The sequence below is a fragment of the Myodes glareolus genome, chromosome 13 (genome assembly GCF_982192425.1).
Source record: "Myodes glareolus chromosome 13, mMyoGla1.1, whole genome shotgun sequence".
NCBI lineage: Eukaryota > Metazoa > Chordata > Mammalia > Rodentia > Cricetidae > Myodes > Myodes glareolus.
The window spans coordinates 74,138,574-74,155,421 of record NC_142038.1 but is presented as its reverse complement, the minus strand read 5'-3'; the positions used below and the strand labels follow the sequence as shown (position 1 = coordinate 74,155,421).

At 43.4% G+C, this 16,848-nt stretch overlaps 1 protein-coding gene across 7 annotated transcripts in view; it reads right to left on the bottom strand.

Moving 5' to 3' along the window:
* Window positions 1–16,848, bottom strand: part of Osbpl1a (oxysterol binding protein like 1A) — a 177,718-nt gene that overhangs the window by 25,630 nt on the left and 135,240 nt on the right. For all 7 annotated transcript variants that reach the window (XM_048447930.3, XM_048447932.3, XM_048447933.3 and 4 more), the window contains one exon: window positions 1,916–1,991. In XM_048447930.3, the coding sequence (XP_048303887.3) occupies window positions 1,916–1,991 (76 nt within the window). The remainder of the gene's footprint in view (window positions 1–1,915; window positions 1,992–16,848) is intronic.

The window sequence follows — 16,848 nt, the reverse complement described above, 5'->3', positions numbered from 1 at the left end:
TATTAAAGTCAGTAACAAATGACTTCTATTAGCCCACAGCTTACTGGGTGTATAATCACCATCTTTTTTACATGCATTATTTGCCATATATGTTTCTGGTCTTGAGCCCTAATATGACTGAAGGAACTCTGAGGCACACTGACTCTCAGCTGCTGTTGCTGCGGACACAAGGACACTATGCACTGAGTGCCGTGCTAGTCTAGCAGACATCTAGACATTTTATACCTTCTCTTTGTGCACATCTCTAAAGCATGAGCTGGTGACTGGATTTGATGCAGGAGGCAGCATGGCACAGGGGGCAAGCACCTGACCAGTCTCACAGTAAGGAGTGGCAGGACTGAGATCAAACTCCAGCTTCCCAAAGCTCAACTGGATTATTCTTTGTGAAGGATTCAGAAGACTGGTTTAAACTGGATTTTTCTGGGATGAGCTCCTTGGAAGTGGCCCAATCTCAGAGCAAAGAAACACTAGGAGAACTTGGGGGTGGGCAGAGTGGCAGAACATACTAATGCAGCATTCACTCAGGTGGAATCCTTGGCTCCTTGAGATCCATGTTATTCAATTATCATCATTCTTAATGGTCCAAGATCACACTAGGAGAGACCTCTAGGCTAGCATCAGGTGGCAGAACTGACCAGTAAGAGGAAATTCTGCCACTGTCCTGCCTCACCCAGATTAGCCTACCCCCACCCCATGTCCTGACAATGCAGCAGAGACACAATCCATAATCCACCACACCACACTGACAAGAGCCAGAGCACAAAAGATGGTTCGGCACAGAGCTCCAAGCAAAGAAAGAATTTACGTAGTGGCTCTGTTCTTGGAGAGAACCTCTAAGGTGACATATAGAGAAATACAGATTCGACATGCTGCAAAAGAAAAGCATTTTCTTACCCGGAAGTCACATTAAAGCCCCTCAGGGGTTGGGAGCACGGGGGTGGGGGTGAGGTGGGGATAAGGGGAGATGGGGGGAGAGAAGGGAGAAGGGGAGCGTGGGGAGAGCTTGAGGGAATGGGATGTTTGGGATGAAGGAGGGGTGGATGTGGGAGCAGGAAAGTATATATCTTAATTAAGGGAGCCATTTTTGGGGTTGGCAAGAGACTTGACTCTAGAGGGGTTCCCAGGTGTTCAAGGAGATGTCCCCAGCTTGTTCCTTGAGCAGCAGAGGAAAGGGTGCCTGAACTGGCCTTGTCCTATAGCCACACTGATCAATATCTTGCATATTACCATTGAACCTTCATCTGGTGATGGATGGAGATAGAGACAGAGACCCACATTGGAGCACTGGACTGAGCTCTCAAGGTATAATGAGGAGCAGAAGGAGGGAGAACATGAGCAAGGAAGTCAGGACTGCGAGGGATGCGTTCACTCACTGAGACGGTGGGACAGATCTAATGGGAGATCACCAGGGCCAGTTGGAATGGGACTGATGGAGCATGTGATCAGACCGGACTCTCTGAATGTGGCTGACGGTGGAGGCTGACTGAGAAGTCAAGGACAATGGCACTGGGCTTTGATTCTATTGCATAGACGGGCTTTGTGGGAGCCTTGTCTTTTTGGAAGCTCACCTTCCTGGACCTGGGGGGAGCGGGGAGGACCTTGGACTTCCCATATGGTAGGGAACCCTGACTGCTCTTTGGCCTGGAGAAGGAGGGGGAGGGAGAGTGGGGGGAGGGGAGGGGAGGGAAGTAAGAGGAGGGGAGGAGGTGGAAATTTTTAATAATAATAAAAAAAAATAGTATGAAAAGAGATCCAGATTCTTTCAGAAAAAATCTAGCTAAATTTCTTACTCTCATGGGTATTCTGACAACAGGTAGGCCACACTCCCATGTTATTTTTTCAAGAACCCCTTCCTAAGGATACTCAATCAAACAGGCAGCCACTCGACTCAGAGAGGAAGCAGAAGCTGACTCACCATCCCAATGCATTTTCTGAGGATGCTCCAGATGCTGAAATCGTTTCTGGAGAACATGGGTGAAGGCAGGCTTGTTCTGGAAAAAATAAAAATGATTCACTTTAATGCCGATGACATTGGAAAGAAAAGCATGCTGTCACTGACCCAAGTACAGGCATGCAGTGCAAAAATGTGCATTGTCACAGACAGGGCAAATCAGGGTCATACACCGGTTCACTGCTGGTTTGATCCCTGGTAAGTTCTGAGAGATCAACAGGCCCTTTGTATTCAGCCCTGCAGTGAAGGCCATGCCCTCATCTTTCCTGGTCCTTGGGACAAGGCCAGATTACCTCCCCTCTAAAGAACCCCCATATGTTCTTTTGTGTGCTGGCATATCTGCTTCTGTTACCTGACTCAAACCCTACCAGCTATACTGTGATCCAACAAACCACCATATTCTAACTGCAGGACACAAAATGCCATCCTAAAGCTCCTTAGAAAATTAATGGAGAAATGCAAACAAATGGTCAAAATGGAAAGGAAAGCTAATATGGGATTCCCTTCTGTATGCTGTGAATATCACTGGGTAATAAGGAACTGCTATGGGCCTATAGCAGAGCTATAGGGGAACAGAGCTAGGTGGGGAAAACTAGGCTGAAAGCTGGGAGAAAGAAGGGCAGAGTCAGAGAGAAGACATGGAGCCGCCGCCAGAGACAGACACACTGAAACTTTGCTGGTAGGTCACGACCTCATGGTGATACACAGATTAATGAAAATGGGTTAAATTAATATGTAAGAGTTAGCCAATAAGAGGCTAGAGCTAATGGGTCAAGCAGTGATTTAAATAACATAGTTTCTGTGTGATTATTTCAGGGCTGAGCAGCTGGGAACCAACAAGTGGACTCTCTCCAACAGAAAGCTAAAGCTCTGTATCATACATTCAAACCTTGCCCGGGCACTGACATGGAAAGAAACTGAGGAACCCCCATCTATTGGAAGACCTCAATAGAGGAGCAGTTTCAAGGCCTCTGCAGAGCTCCGGAAGCAGCAAGATGGACAGTGCTGTCCATAGTGGGGTCTCCAGCTTGGATTTCAGGCATTCAGAAGCCAGGCCTGGTAGGCAGGGGTTCAAACCCACCCACACGGATTAGAAGAGCAGTAAGGGAGGACAAAAGTCTGCCAGTTGAGCTTTCTACAGCAGGTTCACTGAGGTGACAAGGGGTGTCAGCTTCCTAGCTGCTTTCTAAGAGATATTCACATATAACAATCAAAGACGGCACTGTAACACATGCATATAGTCCTAGCATGTAGACTGTGAGGCCAAAGGATAACGAACAGAGAGGGAGTTGTGTCTCCAAAATCAAAGCAAGGGGCTGGAGAGAAAGCTCAGCAGTAAAGAGCACTGGCTTCTCTTCCAGAGGACTGTGTTCCATTCCCAGCACCCACACAGTGGCTCATAATCATCCATGACTCCAGTTCTAAGGAATCTGCACTCTCTTCTGGCCTCTGCAGGTGCCAGGTATGCATGTGGTGCACTGACATGCATTCAAGCAAAACACCTATGCATAGAAAATAAATTTAAAAAGAAAACCACAACGACCAACAAAACCCAAAATACCCAACAAAACCATTATCATCTAAAGAGCTCCTACATCAATTTGAACTGTAATTAGATTTTCAGTTTTGAAGCAATTATCACTTCAAAACCTTTATGGTGAAATTCTAGATCTTTCCTGTCAGGAACACGTGCTACCCATTTGGCAGAGTCATCAATCAGCCAATATGCCAAAGCAGGGGCCACAGCCAGTATTTAAACTATATCCCCCAGTCTCTGACATGGGCAGCACATCCCAGGGGCACAGATCCCTAACACTGTCTCCCACAGGAATTCATAATGTGGTGTTAGCCGTGTACATAAGCAATGTCTTCCCTCTCCTGTCCATGGAGCAGGTTATCTGAAATGTAATCCTGAGGTATGCTTCATACAGACTGGGGGGGGCAGGGATCACTCCAACACGTGCTTACATTAAATGTATAGGCAAATCCCGCTGTTCTGGCTGAAGGCCAGACAGAGGCAACACAGACAATCAATGCCTTGAAGATATGTGTTTGTGACAGGTTTGTTACGTAGCCAAGGCTGGCTTCAAACTCTACGTACAGGATCCTGGCTAGCCTTGAACTTTCAATCTTTCTGCCTCTGTAGTGGTGGGATTACAAGTGTGTACCACCACCTGGCTGTCAGATGCATTTTTTAAAATAGAAGATATTTCTGGATCTCAATCTTGGTAATAACCATTTAGAAATTGCTAGTCCCACTTGGAATATCCTCTACTTTTCCTTCAGTGGTATTTTACAAAAATGTACTAATTACTTATTTACAAGAAATCCAAATCATTAGCAATGATATTTAATCCAAAAATAAACCTAGAAAGCAGAGGTGGAGGGAATTATGAATGGTGAACACTTATTATACAGACTGTTGCTTTCTTAAGTGGGCCACGTAGAGCCAGGTGCAAACCTTAGTCAGCCCACAACTGTGCTATCAACTGGTCAGAAACTCTGAGAGGAATACTGGCCTACTGGAATAGATGCTGTGCAGAAGTCTTGCATCAACAATGACCTCAAAGCTGCTGACCATGATCGAAGGCTGCAGAGCTGCCAGGACGACAGGTGCAATGGCAGAATGTGCAAGGAGGCACACAGCCAAAGCAGCCCCAAGAGGCACACAAACTGGGACTCAGATCTAGAGCCATTTCAACAGTCTTTAACATTGCTATGTAGGAGGACTAACCAGAGCCCAAGAAAACTGTCTAGAAAACATGTCTACCCAGTAGCAAAGGAAATAGGTGTTCTGAAAGAACACAGGAAGTAGGAAGTGAGGGGAGAAGCAGCACAGAAGGGGCCTGGGAGTACAGCACATCCCACCCTCCCTGAACCTGTCTCTTACACCCTCTTCCACAGCACTGATCATGTGACACCTGAATAATCTGTTTATCTGTGACTTTGACCCAGTCAGGATGGAAGGTCCCAGGAGTCTGGGTTTTAATCCACTGCCATGGTAGATGCCTAAAACAGTATCTACCGCAGTAGAAGTGTTTGCTGAATAAACTTTGGATTGTTTAAGTCTGCTAGTAGACATTTTCTCTTCCAGAAAGTGTTTGGTTTTCTGTGCACCCAAGGCAATAGAAATTAACCACAGGTGCAAGCAGAAATTGAGGCAGTTGACCTGAAGGGGAGGGAGTCTGTCCATCTGAGGGAAGGTTTCTGGCACAGGCTGCATAAGGCATGACCAGGAGTGCTGGGCAGGCTGCAGGAGACCAAGACCGACCCCACAGAGTGACCTGCCCAATGTCAATGATGGCAAGGGTATGCAGCCACCCCTGCTAGATGAGCACAGAGAACAGTATGCATAATTTCAAATGTAGCAAGACCCAGGCTAACCAAGTAAAAAGGAAAGAAGAAAACTAATCTTCTTTATTAGTGGCGGGGTGGGGGACCATGAAATGCTCCTCGAAATCTCTTCTGCCAAATACCTGGTTCCCAGCCAGCAACTTCTTATTGTGGAAATTTAGGAGGAAGAGCTCTTTGCTGGACAAGAAGGCAGTGGGACATGCTTTTGAAGGCAAAGCCAGTCTCCTACCACCAGGAAAGACTCATAATCAGGGAAACCAAGGAACAAAGACTGAGTCCTACGGAACTAAGAACCAAATAAACCTTCCCTCAAGTTTTGTGCAAAACTTTTCAAAATTTATTCAATGAGAATATCATACACATATACAATGTATTTTGATCATATCCACCCTCCAACTCCTCTGGGAATACCCCCACTACGTTCTCCCTTCCAACTTTATGCCCACCTCCAAATAATTCCAAGTCCAAAAACAGCACTGCCCAAACGTGTATGAGTCTAAGTCACCTATGGGAAAAAGGTCAAGCAAAGAGAAGCCATACCCCTTCAGGGAAAACTGACTCTCCCTCCCTCAGTACTTCATTTGCCAATGGCTGTTCAATTATGGGTGAGGCTGTTGTGAGCCTCCCTCCACCTGTGCAGCATGAATGCCAAGTATCTTGACCCTGTGAGGTCTTGCCAGGGATTCTGCCATTGCAATGAGCAAGTTAACACTATAAGAAAGTAGTACAACTAAATATTATAATCATTTTAACATGTATCAATGCACACAATTCACACACTGTCTTTAAATGCAGGCATTTTATGCTCACAGAACATCAACTTTGCTATGAGCCCGAAGTCAAATGTAGCTAGAAGAAAGCAGTTGAAAATGCCTGCTGCTTCCTTGCAGCATACACTAGTAAAAATGACGAAGTCAGTCCCGTGCCTTAGCCGCACAAGCCACATTCAACAGCGCAAAAGCCACCAGGGCACAGCATACCAGTGGTCACTACTTAAGATTGTGCTGGAAGACAAACTACTCAAGAGTCCAAAGTCAACGAGAACAAAAAACCAGCTCACCACCTGCTCAAGAAAATGCTACATCTGCAGTGCCAAAGAGCAGAGGGAAGAAGATTAGAGAAAGGATGGAGGTAGATTAAGTTAAAAATATTTGCATTGAGAAGAATTTCCATATTTTAAACTTTGTATTAGGAGACAAGGGGGAAAAAGATAGAGAGTAGTCCCTGCGTTACTGGGTAGTGGTGTTAGCTCCAGGCAGGAGTCAGAATGGCTCAGCAGTGAGCACAGACGGGCTATTCTCCTCCCTGAGTCCATCTGAGGGTTATTATCCCACAGCCTAAGAAGCAAACACCCTGTACCAGGGGCTGACAGTGTTCTGCCTGGCTCAGTTCTGGACCATACAGATGACATTATGACTGCCCGTACAACAACACAGTATGTGAATTCTGAATGAGAAGTCACCTCACTTGTATTATCTTTGTAATGGTACTGTCAATACTTGTCCCACCATAGTCCCCCTGCTCAACACTCCAGACAGAGTCCAAATTGAACCAAATGAGTTCCAACTAAGTAATGCTAGCTCCACAAATCCCTATAGGAAAAACTGCGCTAGGGTCTGCAAACCATCTCCTACCTTTGACCCATACTCGGACATCTGAAACCCAAAGAGAAACACTTCCAGGCTTTGACCCATACAAAACTCCACACACCAAGCCTTGAAAATTCACAAAACTCAGAGAATCATCTATTTGCAGATACCCCCACTGGCCTCCTGTTTGTGTCCAATGGGCCACCATGTTAAGTACACAGCACCATTAAGATGATAATAATGATGATAAAGCAAGACAGGCAAAACTAAGCTTTGACCAGAACAGAGGCACTGGGAGTGCCCTCCATTCAAATCCATCCCTAATTCCCAGGGGGCAATAAACACATCCATGTCAAATGTCAGCACACTTTGGTCAGGCAATAAATACACCCATGTCAAATGTCAGCGCACTTTGGTCAGAGATTTTTTTTCAATAGAGTATATGAACACACACCTGGGACAGAACCAGTTATACAGCACTCTTGCTACTGGCTCACTAGGAACTTTAGCAAATTTCCCAATTCAAGAGTACATTGCTGTACAATTCATCTTATTTGGCCAAGCCAGAAATAGTTTGATCCATACACAGATGAAACCAAAGTCAGACAGTGGTCCAGGATATTAAACAGAGAAGGCAGAAAGAGAAAACCAGTCACAGAAGAAATCCGAGGAAAGAAAAGCTAGAGACAATTCAGGAAAGGATCAACCCTGGACAGTGTCTATTGATGTGGTTGATGTTCTACACTCAGGGGAGAACTGGGGTAGTTGGGCACCCGCACACCAGCCTAGCAGAGGAAAACGACATCTCAGACACACTACAAATCTAGTCCCTTCGGGATGCTGCAAACACTCCTGATTAAAAAGAAAGAAATAAAAAAGAGAAACAAACAAGATCAGTGACTTAGTTCCTGATGCACAAGTCCTAATACAAAAAACAAAATGGTATGAAAAGACCAAGACAAACTTGTGTTCTCCCCAAACTACCAAACCCAGAATAATGGCACCAAATGACAAAGATATGGAAAAAATTCAAGGTTAAAGAATTCAAAATAGTAAGTATGTTCAAAGAAATAAATTAGAATACAAAGACAAATTAAATATTGAAATGAACACAGGATATGAAAATGAAAACCAAAATGAAGGAAATGATAGATTCAATAAATCAAATAGCTCAACAGAAAGTCACACCAACAAAATAGAAAAGGATGGAAGATAAGGTGGAACATTTGGAAGGGTATACTGAGAACCAAAGGTTTATTTGGGGATTGTAGCAAGGGTGTTGGGGAATGATGGGTAATAGATGGATTAAGCAAAACTAAAGATTTATGAAGAAGTCTTAGAAAAATCACTAGTTTATAAGCTAATTAAAACCAAAATTTAAGCAAAAGGAGTTTAAACAAAAGTACTGCCCCAAGAGTGAGCAATTTTGCTCCCAGAAGACAAGGTACATGAAAACCTCACTCTGGGTATGGGTTATCTTTGTACAAGATACTGTTCAGGGAGGTCCCAGAGCCACCCAAAACAACACAGGCTATGGCCTCTGTTCTTAGTTGCTCACTAAAACTGTTCGGTAAGATCCTATTGCTGAAGACACAACACATTTTTGGTCGCAGGACACAGAGAAATTAATCATGAGCCGACCAGGAAATCTCTTCCTGTTGACTAATCTCACTGCTAGAAGGCACTACGCAGGCTGCTGGGGGAGAAAATACAGACCCCAATGGTCTTATCTAGCACTGGATTCTGTACCTTGTCATACAGACCTGCCAGGCATGACTGTTACATGGTCGTCAACCACTTTCTGACTGAACCTGAGGCGAGCTACAAAGGGTAGAGTTTGTATCTTATGCTGCAAGCCTAGTCAAAAGCCCATGGTTGAGGAGTCACAGGGCCTAAAACAGAACCTACTGTAGCTTTTCTGTTAAATATCGCCATTTTCAAACTGCATTCTAAATATTTACCTTGAACCCACTTACGCTGCTCTCTACTTGGGCCATCCATTTTGCAGTAGGCGGTGGTTAATGCAGGGACATAACTGCCCATATGCTGAGAATAAGGGAGCGAATGCTCAGCCATAAATGGCACATCTCTATCAGCCTTGTTGACCCCGAGGTGTGGTGAACACACAGATGAAGGGGCAGAAAGAACACTGAGGGGGAGTGCTGTGGAAGGCTATCTCCTACACATGATATGACCATGCCACACATGAGCTCACAACAGCTATAGTCACCTACAAAATCATGACAACCAAAATTCCAGCATGGGGTTGGGGAAGGACCCACATGGTCCCATCCCTGCCAAGAAGTCATGGGTACTGGTCACCTGGGAAAGGGAGATCCACTTATCCTTGGAGATGTGATCACCAGTAGGTTGCCCATACCCCAGTAGTTGGCCCCATACCAGGCACATATGAGCAACAATAATTGGACCCAATGGTGAATTTATATAAAGTGTAAGGGTGCACAATAAGTTGGTAGAGAGTTGTACTAAGGGCTATGGTAGAATGAGAATGGATTCCATAGGTTGGTATGCTTGAATGCTCGGTCCCCCATTGCTGGAACTAATTGGGACGTTGGGAAGGATTAGGATGTGTAACTTTGTTAGACAAGGTGTGTCACTGGATACTCCCTCCATTCTCAGTGTGTCTCTCTCTGCCTACTTGCAGATCAAGATGTGAACTCCTAGCTTCCTGCTTCTGTGTTTTTGCTTTGTCATCATGGACTCTAAGCCTCGGAAACTGCAAGCCTGAATTTAACACTTTCTTTTATAAGCTGCCTTAACAATGGTGTCTTAGCACAGCAACAGAAAAGTAACTAAGATGGAGCATCCTAGATAAAAAGACACATTACATACATGTATACATCTTCAAAGACTATAAATAATATTTTTTTAAAAAAGAAGAAAAAGAAGTCACAGTAACAAACGAGCATGTCTGGCATAAAAACAGACATGAACATCAATGGGACAGAAGATCTAGATCTGAGGAATGCAGAGTAGTCTCTTGATTAATGATTGATGTGGGAGGGCTCAGCCAATTTTGGGTGGTGCCATACCTGGGCAGGTACACAAAAGCAGGCTGAGCGAGCTACAAGGGGCAAACCAGTAGGTGGTGGAGTATTCCTCCTGCTACAGTTCTGCCTCTAGGCTCAGGCCTTAACTTCCAACAGTGACAGACTGTGACCTGAGAGCTCTAAAATGAAATAAGCCCTTTCCTCCCCAAGTTGCTTTTGGTAATGTGTTTATCCTAGCAGCAGAAACCCTAACAAAGACAGCCTCAGTAAGGGTAGGTACTGCTAAGCAAACTTTTGCTGTAACGACACAGACGCAAACCCCCTATGTAGTCAAACCTATTTTTAAGTATGTTGTGGTCAAGGGCTGATGAGATGGTTGAACAGGTAAAGATATTTGCTAACAAGCCTGTCAACCAGAATTGATCCTCTAGGGAGTCACATGGTAGGAGAAGTGAACAGACTCTCCCATGTTGTCTTCTGATCTTCACACACATGCTAAGGCACAGAAGCACACATATGTACATGCATGCATACACACACAGAGACACTCTTTTGTAAAAAGAGACACATTTAATGTAATTAAAATGTGATCAAACAAATGTTTATGTACAATATTTCATCAAAAATGTAAACTGGGCCACATATGTAAAAAAAAGAATTGTCAACATAAAGTAGATACTGATGGCATTATTTCCTGAAAACCCATCTCGTTTTCTAGCCTGAGGTATTGAGTTGGGTGAACAATTAAGTGATTTCAGTTTTAGATGATGATCTAGCAAAGTGGTTCTTTGCCAAATAAGGTTCCCAACTATATCAAAGGCTTTGATAAATAGCTCTCTTTGATGCTACTTTTTATGACTGAGACAAAAGCAGATGAGAATGCAGGTTCCATACTGCCATGGCCAATGAAAGAGCTTTGTGCAAGGAAAATAGGTACTGTGGTCAGTGGGTCTCACATCAGTGGGACAAACAAGAACACAACTCTCTTTAACAACTGCTGGCTGGGCTGCTGGAGGGTGGGGGATGCTAGGGATGTCAAAGATTCTTTTAACTAAGACTGTGGTTGGGGCCTATAACATAAGGAAGTGGTACTTGAAGTCTCTCTCCTTCCTGTTATTCAATAATTCACTGGTTGTACTGTTTTGAATAAGAACAGGCTTCATAGACTCATATTTGAATACTTGGTTCCCAGTTGGTGAAACTGTGTGGGAAGGATTAAGAGGTGTGGACTTGTTGGAGGAGGTGTGTCACTGGGGGTGAGCTATGAAATTTCTAAAGGTTCACGCCATCCTCCCTGTGTTCTCTCCCTCCTCCTGTTGTAGATGGAGATATGAGCTCTCGAATGTTCTTGTCACTGTGCCTCACTCTGCTTCATGGACTATAACCCTCTGGAACCATAGCCCAGTTAAAAGCTTTCTTTTATAAGTTGCCTTGGTCATGGCGTTTTGTCATAACAACATATAAGTAACTAATACACTGGAATTCTTTATCATCTGGGTGGAGTCAAAATACCAGGCCTTCTGTCTAAATAGTATTTTCATTTAATTGACATGATTACATAGAACACACTTGTGAATGTCATAATTAATTTTACTGTGCTTTAAGCATTCCATTGATATTATTAAATGGTATTAAAACTGACTCTGATCTCTCACCAAGTACATGTTTGGGAGATATGAAGCATGGCTCCTCACCCAGGCCACTATTTTGTACCTAGATCTTGAGCTTAAACCATGCTGTCAGCAGCAGGACTTTAAAAGTAGTTTCAAAGCTCTAATACAGAACAGTGACTCCACATTCCACTTCTCACGATGCTGTATTTTCATCTTCACCCATCCCTGCTGCTATTTTTGTGAAGATCTGCCAATCACTGAACTGTAGCTCTCCTGGAAAAAGAGCATATTTCCTCTGCCTCCTAATGCTACCAAAGTTTGACATAGGACTGGTACTCGGAGTTTAAAAATACACAAACCTATCTTTTAAGTTAGAAATGGATCCAGAGAAAGAAAAAGAGTGAAAATGAGACATGCTTGCATAGCAAGCGCATTGAAAAGTACTCCAAAACCAGCTTTTTCAATATACTTTTTTCTTCCACTGAACAAATGAACATTTTATGATATTAACTATTTTGTAGTATTCAAGATTTTAAGTAATCGCATATTCATTTGGATACTCACAAAAGCAAAATATAACCCAATTCTTACCTTTGATTCAAGACCAAAGGAATGCAAAAAAATTCCAATGAGATAACAAGAGAAGGGTTTTCAATTGCCTGCAGCTGTGACCAGCATGTGTCTGTGGCCCAGTGTGCTCACCATATTACTTTATAAGCCATGCATACACCTGTAAAAGCTGACGTCTATTCTTTCTCAACTGTGAAATTCTTTCTCTTGAAATCTAAACGAACACTGCTTGTATCTTTAGTTTCTGTTCCCTACTGGTGCTTATTAAAGCTTCCAAATTAGAAAGTCATTAGAGATGAATGTATAAATACAAATTTGTAAGACAGAAGATTTTCAAATGATACTACAGATTATAATAGTAATAAAGTCTTAATTCATTTATGCATCAAAAACAATAAATAAAACACAAAAACATCTCTTTATGGCTCATTTTGAGATATAGTTCACAAATGTATTCTTCAAAAACAAGGGTAAAAGGGAAGTGTTTGGGTAAGCCTTCTAAGCTCATCAACAGGTAAAACCCATGGCTGGAAATTCTTGTTCTAGTCCTTCTTTGTCCTGGCTAAGACCTAAGGGGTTATTAGAATGCAACCCATTCTCTCCATCTGAAAGGACAGCAGTTTCTGCAATGAATTACTAATTCTTAGAACACACAAATGGGGTTAGAGAGATGACTTGGTTGGTAAAATGCCCACAGCGCAAGCATGAGGACCCATGTTCACATCCTCAGTACTCACGCAGAAGCTGGGTGTACCAGCATGTGGCTAACTCCAGCGCTGGAGTTAGAGGAAGGCAGGGGTGGGTGGGGAGACGGAGACAGGCAGATCCCAGGAACTCTCTAGCTAGACAGTCTAACTGAAACAGTGAGCTCCAGGTTTAGAGAGAGATCCTCTCTCAAAACTTAAGATAGAGGGCTTAGGAGATGGCTAAGTCAACAAAGTGTTTATTCTATAAGCACATGGCTGAGCTCGGACCCTCAGCACCCACATGAAAACCACACACAGAAGCACACATCCATAACCTCAGCTGTGGTGGGGGAGAAGGAAACAGCAGGTTAACCTTTGGAACTCAGTGGGCAGGCAGCCCAGCTGAACTGATAAGTTCCGGGTCAGTGACAACCCATATCTCAAAAAAGGGGACGGAAAGCAGAAGAGGAAGACCACACATATGCACACACCACACCAACATACACAGACATACATGTAAACACAGCCATAAGGTGGGGAGCGACAGAAGACCGCCAGCTTTCATGTCTGGCCTCCAAAAGCACACAACTCTTCTCCTCTCTACCTCACCTTCCTCTTCTTCCTTTCCTCTCCTCATGCACACTGTTTTTAAATAATTGTTTTTAAATGTTGTTGCATAGTTACTTACTTAGACTAAATTTTACTACCTGCTGCTCCCATCAAGAACACAGCAGAGACTTAGTTTATGACTTGAGATAAACTTTGCACCAGGCTTTCCTATCAGTCAGGGCTCTAGGGTACGGAAACCGGTGCACAGTGCATTCTTCTACTGCCAACACAAAACCTATTTGTTTACTGTGAGAAACTCAAATGTGACAGTGCAGGATCCCCGAGGCAGCTTCTCAATCAGAACACTGATGAACTGAGCTAGAGATAAACACTGTCAGTGATCGTGGAGACCACAAGGGCCGGTGCTCCAAGTGTGTGTCAGTTCTTGAGAAGCACCCAATAAAGAGGAATTTAAGAAAAAAATTTAAAGTGGTATCATCAAAACTAAAACCTTCTGCTTAAAAAATTAACATATTGCCACTCCTAAGTCTATGTACTATCAATTAAATTTTGGTATAATGTGGAAACTTTTTATATATGATGATCTTTTAACTTTAATATATTTTAATCATCAATTAAAGTATCCATAATTACCTACTCAATTAAATTAATTGAGTTAGCTGCCTAGTGTGGGTACTGGAAATCAAACTCCTCTGGAAGGCTAGTGAAGTATTCTTAATCTCTGACCTTCCTCCAGCCCCTCACTTAGATCTTAAAATTATATGTTTAGAGTCTGATATTATCACTTACAAAACCTAGTTCTGTAAAGTGAAGGAGCTAGAGTGATTTTTATATATTTTACATGTGTTTTGGTTTTGATTTTAATAAATTTAAATCGCCTATAAAATTCTATGTATTTTTATAATGCACTTTTAGAACTTAGAACTCATTATCAGATTTCAAGAACTCTAAGAGTTTATTTCTCACATCAGGGTTTATCATGTAACTGCACTAATGGTACAGTATGCAAGACTATCAGATTTTCAAGCCAAAACATACTGATGAGAACGCACATCTGAGCTAGTGTTTCAGTTTAGTAAGAAACATAACTTTGTGTATTGGACTTACAGTTGGTTTCCTTCAGAGCTCAGCATGCTGTAGAAGGTGGATGTCACAGGCTGCCTCATCAGAGGGAAGGGTAGCTGCCTTTGCTTATCCTTGATCTAAGATAGCTGAGGTTGCATGCACAGACTAGAGATGTGAGCTGCTCAAATAAAAACTGAAGAGAACACGACCTTTGGGGCCTAAACGGAGAGCGGTTTAATGTCAGAGAAAGGGTGGTGACACACAGTAGAACTGTACTGATTATAGCCACTTGTACCATCATATTTCACACTAGCTTACCAAAGCCTGCTGCATGTACTGCTTGGGCACAGCAAGGTATGACGAGGATACATACTCTCCCACAAACACCTCTGTTCCCAGAGGAGCTGGGCTGTGTCATTAGTGGTAGATTTGTGGGTGTCAAAGGTAAGGCAGCTTTTCTCACTACACAGAAATTTCTTAAGCTCTGTGCTAAGAGCCTGAACATGCCCCAGGTGTATCAAAAGCCTGACTGAAGCACTAAGAACCCCCAGTTTCTCTCATAATGGAGCTCTGAGTGCTTAATGGAAATAAAGAGTTGACCCTTTGACACAAGGATGGGCATGGTGATCTTTAATGGACTGTATCTTCCTGGAACACCAAAGACAAAGACTGCAGCTCCCTATAATATGGACTTGAGAAAAGCAGAACTTATTAAACAGCAAGTTAACAGAGAAGCAGAGAGGAAGCAGGCAGAAGCATCTCTCTTCAGATGTGTCCATGTTCTCTGTGGCTGAGCTTTTCAGTCTAACTTTAAACCCACTTTCTTTCCCAGAATAAGTACTAACAACTTGCTTGTGATTGGTTTTTGAGGTAGCTCAAAATCCTGCTCTAATTTCTTTTAAAGATACAGGATGCCTTAGACAGTCTCCCATCAGAGGGCATGTTTCTAGTGACAGCTGAGAACCTGGCTCTGTCCTACTTAATGATGCACAGTACCTAGGGGCATCCTCTGACAGGAACAGCTCTTCTTTCCCCCTCTGACCTAGCAGCTAATTTCTTCTGCTGAAGATGATGGAGCTGCAAACACTGGGATCCAAGCAGGGAACCTAGCCTTCTGAGAGTCTGATTCTGCTGAGCCAGGTTGTGTCGATTCTACTGTAAAGGAAAATGGCTAAGACTTGATTTCATTGGTACTGAGAAAACCGATCTCCATCAAAATGCTGTCATTTAAACCTTTAGTCCTGAATCCTTTGGGAAATTGGTGGACATGGGGCTTACAGGAAGAAGCTATGAAAGATGTCTTTCCATGCAATCTTAAAAGTAGCTCCACTTTAAGTGCATTTGTGTTTCCTTAGTGGCAGGAGGGGGGGGTTAATCACCATTTGGAAAATGTGTCAATTTTTTGTTAATCATTACATGGAAGCAGGAAACAGAATCAAAAACTGAGGCAAATTACCTTGAGTTTCAGAATAGAGTATTTCCCCTATACATCTGCTATTCTAAGTAGTTACCAAAAAAAAAAAAAAAAAGCCTAAACTTAAAAATAATTTGTTTGTGTGTGTGTGTGGTATATGTACAGGTGGAGGTCAGAGGAGGGGTCCTGCTCTCTCACCTCTCCTGTCTCAAAGGACAGGACCTTGGCCAACCTCAGAGGCCTAGTGATCCTCTCTTGGACAAGTCAAGCTTTCTGTAATTCAAACCTGCTGGCAGGATATATCATCACCTGCCTTACTTATAAGTCAGAAAATACTTCTAAGAATCAGAAAGTGACAATACAGGTACTTTAGAGACACCAATGTACAATCTCAGGGTAAGATCAGCCACCATTACTATGCTTACACTGTGCAGAGCTCTGGATCTATAGTGTGGTGTGAACCAGGGTAATGGCAGTCTTCAAACCCAAGCAGACAGGTCCCAGTCAATCTGCTGTGACCTGTACTTTGTAATGTCCTGCTGAGCTTGGAACAGGAGCAGGTGAGGCTTGGCTGGGGTAAATGTTTGCTACAGTTAAGAGCTATCTTAACCAAAGGCAGAACATTAAGTCGGTGGCTTTCGCTTATCTCAAGACTGTGGCACCCCTCTGCAAGGGCTGGCACTGTGCTGGTGTTAGAGGGCTTGAGACACCAAAGCACAAGTGAAATGTTGCTGAAAAGAATTCCCGGTCTACATGACTCCCACCTCCCCACAGAAGCCTGTTCTGCTGGGAATGCAGCTGGCCCTGCTCGGGTGTGTTCCCCCATGTGTCCTCCGGCTCTAGGAAGACACTACACACCTTAGATCTTACCAGAGGCTGGGCACAGCCTGCTCTAACACAAAGCACATCGCCTGCTTATATAGTGCTCCACTGCACAGAGAAACAGTATACACACTCAGAGTCGGCTATTTTCCTTATCCGTGTTTGTCCTAGATGGCAGAGCTATCTTGATGTGAAGCAGTATC